Source organism: Gaeumannomyces tritici (assembly GCF_000145635.1).
Source record: "Gaeumannomyces tritici R3-111a-1 unplaced genomic scaffold supercont2.5, whole genome shotgun sequence".
NCBI classification, from domain to species: Eukaryota; Fungi; Ascomycota; class Sordariomycetes; order Magnaporthales; family Magnaporthaceae; genus Gaeumannomyces; species Gaeumannomyces tritici.
Window position 1 is genome coordinate 1,433,899 of NW_008804549.1, and position 9,627 is coordinate 1,443,525.

Genomic DNA, 9,627 nt, shown 5'->3' on the forward strand with positions numbered 1-9,627 from the left:
TGGCCGGAACAAACCAGACAGGCACCGGATTTCAGACGCCAAGGGGCAAGTGACAAGTGTACCTCTTTTTCCGCAGCAGGGCGCCCCTCGAGCAAGAGTGACATGCGACAAGCGAGACAATGAAAAGTGGAAGCTGAACAGCACAAACCCTGTCATTGGATGTGTGCCACCCCTGCGAACCAGAACAAGGCCCGGAAAAAAAGGGAGGAGGGAGGGAAAGGATGATAGGGAAGGGCACATGGGGAAAAAAAAATAAAGCAGCCTTTTGAGGTTGTGTGGGAGGAAAAGGCCCGAAGGGAGGTGCCCGTAGTAGGTAGTGTTCGAGTATATTGATTTTGCCACAGACCCCGGGGAAGCTCTAGCAAAACTCTGAAAAACAGCACCGTCCCCTTCAAAAACATTCCGTCTTCCCTAGAGCTTCCTGGAGTCGCCGTCGGTCGCATCCTGAAGTTTTATACCTGTTTTCGATCCTCGCCCATTCTCCTGTCGCTTTCCGTAACTTTGGATTGGGGAAGCTCTTGTGTGCCGCACAAAGCTCTTGAGAAACAACAACATCTCTCCTTGTTGGGGATTCCACGCACCCACACGCAACCAACGCAGCCATGCCGTCGACCAGGCCAATCTTTGTGGCGACGCACCCGCGCGCCTGCTCGACCGCGTTCGAGAGGGTAAGTAAGGATTGAGAGCGAGAGAAGAAAGGGAGGAGATTCGTCCTTTTTATACACATGAGCTCTGTTTCCCCCTGTCCCGTCTTATAAGCTTATTTTCGGGTGCCTGGGGAAGGGGGTATCATCTGGGGGCCCCTGATGGCGCAAGCGGACCATGACACAAGTGGATGCGATGGCGTTATCGCCAATATGCCCTGCCAAGTGCGGGAGCCGACAGAGAAAGTCAAAAAGGAAAAAAAAAGGACATTGGTCTGAGCTAACACGATTGGAAAATCCCTCCGCCGTCTACACAGGTCTTTATGACCCGGCGTGACATCCTCGAGTGCGCCCACGAGCCGTTCGGGGACGCCTTCTACTTTGGCCCCGAGAGGCTGTCGTCCAGGTACGAGGCCGACGAGGCCGCTAGGGCGTCGAGCGGCTTCTCGGGCGTCACGTACAGGGACGTGCTCGACGGCCTCAAGTCGTCCGTCCCGGAGGGCAAGAGGCTGTTCATCAAGGACATCACCCATTACCTCTCGCCGCCGGACGGGAAGGCGGCGACAGCCGCGCCCTCGCTGGCCCGGGGTCATGCCAGCGGAGCCAATGGCGTCAATGGGGCCAACGGGGTGACGAACGGCAGCAACGGTACTCACACCAATGGTGCTCATACCAATGGCACTCATACGAATGGCACCACCAACGGCACCACCAACGGCACCACCAACGGCACCACCAACGGCACCAACGGCACCAACGGCACCAACGGCACCAACGGCACCGCCGGCCACAAGCTGGAGAACCCGACCGTGCTGCCGCTGGAGGAGCTCCGCAAGTTCCACTTCACCTTCCTGATCCGGCACCCGCGGCGGTCCATCCCGTCCTACTACCGCTGCACCATCCCGCCGCTGAGCGAGGTGACGGGCTTCGTCGACTTCATGCCGAGCGAGGCCGGCTACCTGGAGCTGCGCTGGCTCTTCGACTACCTGCGCGGGGAGGGCGTCGTCGGCCCCGCGCGGGCCGGCGAGGACTCCGCCTCCGACTCCGACTCCGACTCCGGCTCTGGCTCTGATTCCTCCCCCGTCACCATCACGGTTGTCGACGCCGACGACCTGCTGGACAAGCCCGCCGCCGTCGTCGAGGCCTTTTGCCGCGAGGTCGGCATCGACTACAGCCCCGACATGCTCAGGTGGGAGGACGAGGAGAACCAGAGGTACGCCGTCGGGGCGTTTGCCAAGTGGAACGGGTTCCACGACGACGTCATCAACAGCACCTACCTCAAGCCGAGGACTCACGGCTGTGTAAGTTTCTTCTCTTTTTTTTCTTCTTATCTCTTTTTGGAAACAAGTTGAGTGTCGCAAGGAAGCGTGTTGGTTGCCTGGTATCCAGACCGCTAACAGGAGGGAAATTAAATGGCGTGCAGAAGTCGGCAACCACCGAGTCGGACAACAAGGAGTGGCTCGAAAAGTACGGCGAGAAGGGCCAAAAGATCATCCGGGACTGTGTCGACGCCAACGTGGAGCATTATGAGTATCTCAAGTCGTTCGCCCTCAAGGTGTGAGGAGCGAGAGGTTGTAATAACGGGCAATGGGGCATGAAATCATGCAAAGGGAGGATATCCGTGGGCATGATGCGCAGTCGTTTTTCATAGGGTAGGTTGGTTGTACATGATCAGGCTTTAATGCATAGTAGAATACAGGCTCTTTTCCCGCACTCTCACTCATTACCCTCTGACCCTCAGGGGGGCTTTCCGAGTAAATGCGCTCCCGTGATCTCGCTTATGCGGCACGAGAATTCTCCTGACTTTGTGCAGCACTCTCGTCGGTGCTTGGTTCTGGAGATTCCTCCTCGATCTCTGTGAACTCGTCGACGGGAACGGGATCGAGAATCAGTCCGACCTTGTGTCCGACATTTGGGGACCAGGCCAAGGCAAAAGCCGCATCTTCCTCTGTTGCCCAGTAGACCCTTGCCGGCGCTAGGATCGCGCCAGGGAAGGGCGGTGCTGGCTTTCTGGCAGCCGCCGCGCCCTGCTCGCCGTCCACGGCCGGCAGCAGCCGCTCCATCGCCGCCTCCTCGGCCTGCTCTCCTGCCGGCGGCTGCTGCTGCTGCTGCTGCTCGGCCGCCGTCTCCTTGGCCTGTTCTCCGGCCGGCGGCTGCTGTTTCTGCTGCTCGGTCGCCGTCCCCTCGGCCTGCTCGCCGGCCGGCTTCCTCCACATCAGGTTCCCCCTGCCTGCGCCGGCAAGCACGGCGGCGATGTCGGCGACGCTGTTGGCCTTTTGATTGTTCAGCGCCTGGCCCCTGTCCTTTTTGCTCATGCGGTAGAGCTCCTCGGCCTGGTAGCCCCACGAGAGCTCGTGCAGGCGCTTGAACTCGCGCAGCTTCTGGTACACGGACCGGCCGATGTCGCCCTCGCCCAACTCGAACCTTATGATGGCCATTGGCCTCCAGTAGTCCTTCCTCAGCTTCGCCGGCTTCGTCTTCTTGCCGTTGAAGGGCAGCTGCTTCAGGGCCTTGTTTGACTGCGAGGGGTGGCGCACAGGCGTGTCAATACCGACGAGACCGGGAGCCGGCGAGGCAGAAAGAGGGGGGCCCTACGTCTAGCTGCGGCTTGGTCGAGTACACTATTTGGTTCGTGGTGATGTGGTTGAAGACCCATATCTTCTCGCCGTGGCCGGGCTCGAAGCCGGCTAGTTCTGGCCTCGGCTGCTTGTAGCGCGCCAGGTGAGAGCCATGGCGGACGCTGATGCGCGACAGGCCGGCGCACAGGCGTAGGAGTGACGCCGATACGGGCGTGGTGTTCATGGTGGGCTGTTGGCCTGCTGTGGGCGCTCCAGAAATTTCGCGATGGAGCTCGCGGCTGAGAGAGCCTTGCGGGTGCTGCCAATGGGAAATCCGAGCTCCACCGCTGTGGCGGGTTCGCTAAGCTGAGCCTTCAGGGGGCTGTCAAGTGGTGGACAAAATTAAATTCACACCAAACGGATATCGTAGTTTTGCCAACCTTTCCTGCCATAAACTTAGGTTAAAGAAATCCAAAGAAAATAAGGGAAGTAACAAGAGCTTTTGAATTACTATCGGACTTTTTTCAACCTTTTCCCATCCCACTCGGCTCCGCAAATCGTTGTTGAAAACTGTGTGTTTTTCGATGTTGTCCTGATTTGGAGTTTGTCCGCCCCTTGCTCGGCGGAGTGGCGCAGGTTATATCGAGTCAAGCCACAGATATGGATTCTGGACCTATCGCGCGTCCTGGTTGGCTGGTGTTTCCGAGAGCTGCCCCGCGGTGTGTGAGGCGGGGCTCGCCCGAGTTCTAGCCAATCAAAAGCTCCATCACCCAGAAGCTACGTCAAGCATCCAGCAACTTCGAGGGGGTTCTGAATCTGGGAGCCCGACTTGGGAGCTCGAGCCCAGTGGCTTCGGGCAAGGCCGCGATGGTGCTGGAACTTCCAGGTTTGCTCCCGAGCTGCCATCATCATTCCATCAGGCGTGCTTTCCTTGGGCAGCATTCCGTCTTCTCCACTGGCGACTGGGCATAAATTACCACCTCGTTTCCCTCGCTCTGCGTTTCCTTGTGCTACTTTGGACGACAACAACCAACGTTTCGATTCTCATACCCCACTTATACCACCCACGCATAGTGGTTTCTCCCAATCTGACGAAGTGGTCTTCAAGATTCAAGACCAACACGCTCCAACAACAAAACAACAAAACCACATTTCAACCCCTAATACACGTCGCTCAGGCAAAACGCAACTACAGCAAAGATGAATAACAAGATGGAGTTCACCGACAGGGCGAAGAAGGCGTTGGAAGACGCCATGTCCCTGGCGGAGCAACACGCACACCTCCAGCTCCTCCCCGTCCACCTCGCCGTCTCGCTGCTGGATCCCCCGCCGGACCTGTCCAAGGACCAGCAGAACCCCCCGCCGGGCGGCAACGCACACACTCTTCTGCGCCAAGTCATCGAGCGCGCACAAGGTGACCCCCAGCTGCTCGACAGGGCACTAAAGAAGACGCTGGTGCGGCTGCCCAGTCAAGATCCCCCACCAGACAATGTGGCGATGGCGCCCACGTTCAACTCGGTGCTCCGCAAGGCAATGGAGCTGCAAAAGGTCCAGAAGGATTCCTTCATCGCCGTGGACCACCTGATCCAAGCCCTGGCCGAGGATCCGAGCTTCCAGAACTGCCTCAAGGAGGCCAACATCCCCAAGCCCAAGCTGCTCCAGGACGCCATCACCGCCATCCGAGGCACCAAGAGGGTCGATTCCAAGACGGCCGACACTGAGGAGGAGAACGAGAACCTGGCCAAATTCGCCATCGACATGACGGCCATGGCTCGCGAGGGAAAGATGGACCCCGTCATCGGCCGAGAGGAGGAGATCCGCAGGGTGGTCCGAATCCTGTCCCGGCGAACCAAGAACAACCCCGTGCTTATTGGTGAGCCCGGCGTCGGCAAGACCACGGTCGTCGAGGGCCTCGCCCAGCGCATAGTCAACGCAGATGTCCCCGACAACCTTGCAGCCTGCAAGCTCTTGTCCCTCGACGTCGGCGCGCTGGTAGCCGGTAGCAAGTACCGAGGAGAGTTCGAGGAGAGGATGAAGGGCGTGCTGAAGGAGATTACCGAGTCCAAGGACATGATTGTCCTCTTTGTCGACGAAATCCACCTGCTGATGGGTGCCGGTTCCTCGGGCGAGGGCGGCATGGACGCGGCCAACCTGCTGAAGCCCATGCTGGCCCGTGGACAACTGCACTGTATCGGCGCGACGACGCTTGCCGAGTACCGAAAGTACATCGAGAAGGATGCCGCTTTTGAGCGTCGTTTCCAGCAGGTTCTGGTCAAGGAGCCGTCGATTCCCGAGACGATATCCATCCTCCGTGGTCTCAAGGAGAAGTACGAAGTGCACCACGGTGTCAACATCGCCGACAGCGCCATCGTGGCGTCGGCAACTCTGGCAGCGCGCTACCTCACGACGAGGCGACTGCCCGACTCTGCAGTCGACCTTATCGACGAGGCCGCAGCCGCGGTCCGCGTCGCGCGAGAATCCCAGCCCGAAATTATCGACTCGCTCGAGCGGAGGCTCCGCCAGCTCAAGATTGAAATCCACGCCTTGTCACGCGAGAAGGACACGGCATCACAGGGCCGTCTGCAGCTTGCCAAGCAAGAGGCCCAAAACGTCGAGGAAGAACTCCGGCCGCTCAAGGACAGATACGAGAGCGAGAGGAAGCGCGGCAAGGACATCCAGGAGGCCAAGGTCAAGCTGGAGCAGCTCAAGGTGAAGATGGAGGATGCCAGCAGAATGGGCGACCATGCGCGCGCTGCCGACCTCAAGTACTATGCCATCCCGGAGCAGGAGTCTGTCATCAAGCAGCTGGAGAAGGATAAGGTGGCGGCGGACGCTGCACTGGGCGCGCAGTCTGGCGACATGGGCGGTTCTATGGTGACCGACGTTGTCGGCCCAGACCAGATCAACGAGATTGTGGCGCGGTGGACGGGAATCCCGGTGACGCGACTCAAGACGACGGAGAAGGAGAAGCTGATCCACATGGAGAGGGTTCTCGGCAAGATCGTGGTCGGACAGAAGGAGGCGGTCGAGTCGGTGTCCAACGCCATCCGGCTGCAGCGGTCCGGCCTCAGCAACCCCAACCAGCCACCGAGCTTCCTCTTCTGCGGACCGTCAGGTACCGGTAAGACGCTGCTCACCAAGGCGCTTGCCGAGTTCCTGTTCGACGACCCCAAGGCGATGATCCGGTTCGACATGTCCGAGTACCAGGAGCGGCACTCGCTGAGTCGCATTATCGGTGCGCCGCCGGGATACGTGGGCCACGACGCGGGCGGGCAGCTCACCGAGGGGCTGCGCCGGAAGCCTTTCTCGATCCTGCTCTTTGACGAGGTGGAGAAGGCTGCCAAGGAGGTGCTCACGGTGCTCCTGCAGCTCATGGACGACGGGCGCATCACGGACGGCCAAGGCAGGGTCGTGGATGCGCGCAACTGCATCGTGGTCATGACGTCCAACCTGGGTGCCGAGTTCCTGGCGCGGCCGGCAGGCAAGGACGGCAAGATCGACCCGACGACGCGCGAGCTGGTCAACAACGCGCTGCGCAACTACTTCCTCCCCGAGTTCCTCAACCGCATCTCGTCGACCGTCATCTTCAACAGGCTGACGCGCCGCGAGATCCGCAAGATCGTGGACCTGCGCATCCACGAGATCCAGAAGCGGCTGAACGACAACGACCGCGACATCACGATCGACGTGTCGGAGGAGGCCAAGGACTACATGGGCAACGCCGGCTACTCGCCCGCGTACGGGGCGCGGCCGCTGCAGAGGGTGATCGAGAAGGAGCTCCTCAACAAGATGGCCATCCTCATCCTGCGGGGCAACATCCGCGACGGCGAGGTCGCGCGCGTGGAGCTCGTCAACAACAAGATCGTCGTGCTGCCCAACCACTCGGACAGCGACGCGGACAGCGAAATGGCCATGGACGAGGACGACGCTGCGGACGAGCTCATGGATAATTCCGAGGACGACCTGTTTGACTAGATTGGGTGGGGCGAGCGGAGATGATGAACGACTGATGAGGAGGCGTTAGTGAGGGTTTAAAAGCATTTTTCTGTTTGATTGTTCGGTATATGTTTAGGTTAGGGTTCTTTTTGCTTCAGAAATATTGCTACGGACAAAGTACGGGCGTTTAGGTTTAATCGTATCATGAGCGTTAAATACCAGAATGTAGAAGAATTACCAAGTTTGCGTGCGATGGAACAAAACGTCGGTGATTTCGATTTGGTAGGTGGCAGTACAGTGGAGGCGATTTCCAGTTCCACCCCCCACACCACGTCTATATGCCAACCAATGAGTCGTAACATCAATCTCCTGTCGTATAGTGGTTAGTATGTGAGCTTGTCAACCAACAACGCTCGAGACCCGGGTTCAATTCCCGGCGGGAGAGCACCTTTCTTTTTTATGCATTTTGTTGTTCGACTCCTCGCCTCCGCCTATCTGCATTTGGTTAGTGGGTTTTCTCTTTTTGTATGCCTTTCTTATTCTACGCCTGCCTGAGCTAAATGAGAAGTGCTGGCCTCGGAAACGTGGTCCGCCAAAAGATCAATTTGCTTATATAAAGCCAGCGCTCTACCTCCAAACTACCTAGTCTAACCTGCCCAAGCTCCAAATGTTCAATCCGACCTTGACCCCCGCCTCGACTGGCAGGCCGGCGTGCCACGACTCGTCGTATCCCGGGCCGGCCACGGTGCCCGGCGGGAAGTTTTCCCAGTAGACGGCGTTGCCGAGGACGGGCTTGAAGACGACGCCCCGCTGCGGCTGCTGCTGTTTGGACGCCTTATCGTTGCCCTCCTCGGGACACTCGATGAATCGGCACCACCTCGCGTCGGCGCCGGGCCGCCGCAGCAGCGGGAACTCGGTGCCGCCGCCGACAAGGGTGCCGTTGCCGTCGTCGAGCCAGACCATCATGCTGCTGACGCGGCCGTAGCCGTGGCGGGCATCCATTCCCTTTTTTTTTTTTTGCTCATGATCAGCAATCTGATATCCTCACACCATCTCACTCATATCACACACTTTACAGACACAAAAAAAAAAACTCACAGTCAAAGTGGTGCCCATACTTGCCCCCGACGCCGTACCTCTGCACGCGCAGGCGCTCGAGCCACAGCTCGTCGCGCCAGCCCTGCAGGGCGCGGGCGCGGGCCTCGACGCAGCGCGTGGCGGGGGTGCGCTCGACCACGGCCACGTCCGACAGGCGCACCGACTCGTCGCGCCGCAGCGTCCCGGCGTCGTCCGTCACCGTCGACGGCTCGTAGGCGCCCGCCGCCAGGGACAGCAGGTGCGCGCGCTCGGCGGCCGACACGAACCCTTCCAGGTACAGCACCAGCGGCGCCCGCGACACCACGTGGGTGGCGTAGGTGGCGGGCGGGCAGGAGGTGGTGGTGGTGGAGGAGGAGGAGAAGACGTCGTCGTCGTCGTCGTCGTCGTCGTCTTCGAGGGCGATGAGGGACGCGTTGAGGTTCGGGCGCGGGTGGCGGCTGCGGGGCGATGATGATGATGATGATGATGATGATGATGGTGAGGTGCTGTCGCTCCCGGTATATCCGGGGCTGCCGTCGCCGAGGCCGAGGAGGCGCGCCACGGGCCCCCAGGCGAAGATGGTTAGGGCGACGAGGGCGACGATGTAGGAGAGGGAGAGCATTTGTGTGATTGGTTTCTTTATCTCTGTTGTATGTTTTGTTTGCCATGTCACGATGCGCACCACACCTTCCGTTTATCTTTCATGTTACACGATGCTGTGCTCCGTCGCAGCTTCTTGGCGCGAGTCATCCCTTCGCCCTCCACGGTCCAATCCCAGCTTGGAGATCCACCGACCCAAGGTGAATGAACTCTGTTGTTTGACCATGCCAAAACAAAGCCAAGACGGTGACCTTCCTCCTTCGCCAAAGCATGCTCGTCTCTAAAAGTTGAATGCTCCCCACGGCTGACCCCCATTGCTCGCCACCTCAGCGTCGCCGGCATCTTGGTTCACCTGCACAAACTCCCGCACAAGTGCGTCCATGTCCGCCTCGGTCCAGCCCAACCCGCCATCGTCCAGGATGCAGTATGCGTCGAGGCCGGATCCCAGGTTCCCCAGCCCGCCGCAGCCACTGCCCGAGGGGCTGCCTCGGTGTGGAAGAGCCGCCGTGGTCGTTGTCAGGTCCGGCGCCGTCTGGGGGCTCCTGCCCTGACGCGCGTCAAGTCGCCTTCTCTTGCCGCCGACATGGTCCCCGTTGGGGGGAGAGAGCGACTGCTGCGCGAACGAGCCAGACGGGACTGTTGATGGCGTCGCCGCCGCCGCCGCCGCCGCCGCAGTAGTTGCGCCGCTAGCCGGCCCGTCGCCGCCGCCGTCGTCCTCGACGAAGCCGGGCCCGCGGCTCCTGCTGGCGACGACCGCCCACTGGCTCGACGTCGACTTGCCGCAGCGCAGCGGCCTCACAAAGGGCAGCCAC

General features: G+C 60.0%; 5 protein-coding genes and 1 non-coding gene across 6 annotated transcripts in view; 3 read left to right on the forward strand and 3 right to left on the reverse strand.

The window, feature by feature from the left end:
• The first annotated feature begins 202 nt into the window (after window positions 1–202).
• GGTG_09467 (hypothetical protein) lies at window positions 203–2,485 on the forward strand. The gene is made up of 3 exons (XM_009227317.1): window positions 203–668; window positions 962–1,945; window positions 2,068–2,485. Exons 1-3 carry the CDS (start codon window positions 603–605, stop codon window positions 2,203–2,205), a joined length of 1,188 nt encoding a protein of 395 aa, XP_009225581.1. The 5' UTR covers window positions 203–602; the 3' UTR covers window positions 2,206–2,485.
• Window positions 1,394–3,816, reverse strand: GGTG_09468 (hypothetical protein). Its single transcript, XM_009227318.1, has 2 exons — window positions 3,240–3,816; window positions 1,394–3,163 (listed from the first exon to the last, which is right to left on the reverse strand). Exons 1-2 carry the CDS (start codon window positions 3,444–3,446, stop codon window positions 2,423–2,425), a joined length of 948 nt encoding a protein of 315 aa, XP_009225582.1. The 5' UTR covers window positions 3,447–3,816; the 3' UTR covers window positions 1,394–2,422.
• Window positions 3,817–4,167: 351 nt separating this feature from the next.
• On the forward strand, window positions 4,168–7,442 carry GGTG_09469 (hsp98-like protein). The gene has a single exon (XM_009227319.1). The coding sequence runs from the start codon at window positions 4,403–4,405 to the stop codon at window positions 7,175–7,177; it is 2,775 nt and encodes a 924-aa protein (XP_009225583.1). The 5' UTR covers window positions 4,168–4,402; the 3' UTR covers window positions 7,178–7,442.
• An 18-nt stretch (window positions 7,443–7,460) lies between these two features.
• Window positions 7,461–8,837, reverse strand: GGTG_09470 (oxidoreductase; the record flags this gene model as incomplete). Its single annotated transcript, XM_009227320.1, has 3 exons — window positions 7,461–8,143; window positions 8,189–8,208; window positions 8,237–8,837. The coding sequence occupies 3 exons, from the start codon at window positions 8,835–8,837 to the stop codon at window positions 7,781–7,783; spliced, it is 984 nt and encodes a 327-aa protein (XP_009225584.1). The 3' UTR covers window positions 7,461–7,780.
• GGTG_20189 lies at window positions 7,504–7,583 on the forward strand. Its single transcript has one exon. It is a non-coding gene; the product is annotated as a tRNA-Asp (tRNA).
• Window positions 8,838–9,095: 258 nt separating the features above from the next.
• Window positions 9,096–9,627, reverse strand: part of GGTG_09471 (binuclear zinc transcription factor) — a gene marked incomplete at its 3' end in the record, with an annotated part of 3,303 nt that continues 2,771 nt past the window's right edge. Inside the window, exon 8 of the mRNA XM_009227321.1 lies at window positions 9,096–9,590. Coding sequence (XP_009225585.1) covers window positions 9,096–9,590 — 495 coding nt within the window. The remainder of the gene's footprint in view (window positions 9,591–9,627) is intronic.

Coding starts and splice junctions, on each gene's coding strand:
- GGTG_09467 (XM_009227317.1), top strand. CDS start 603: ATGCCGTCGACCAGGCCAATCTTTGTGGCGACGCACCCGCGCGCCTGC. Junction 669..961: donor GCTCGACCGCGTTCGAGAGG/GTAAGTAAGGAT, acceptor CCGTCTACACAG/GTCTTTATGACCCGGCGTGA. Junction 1,946..2,067: donor AGCCGAGGACTCACGGCTGT/GTAAGTTTCTTC, acceptor AATGGCGTGCAG/AAGTCGGCAACCACCGAGTC.
- GGTG_09468 (XM_009227318.1), bottom strand. CDS start 3,446: ATGAACACCACGCCCGTATCGGCGTCACTCCTACGCCTGTGCGCCGGC. Junction 3,164..3,239: donor CGACCAAGCCGCAGCTAGAC/GTAGGGCCCCCC, acceptor CACCCCTCGCAG/TCAAACAAGGCCCTGAAGCA.
- GGTG_09469 (XM_009227319.1), top strand. CDS start 4,403: ATGAATAACAAGATGGAGTTCACCGACAGGGCGAAGAAGGCGTTGGAA.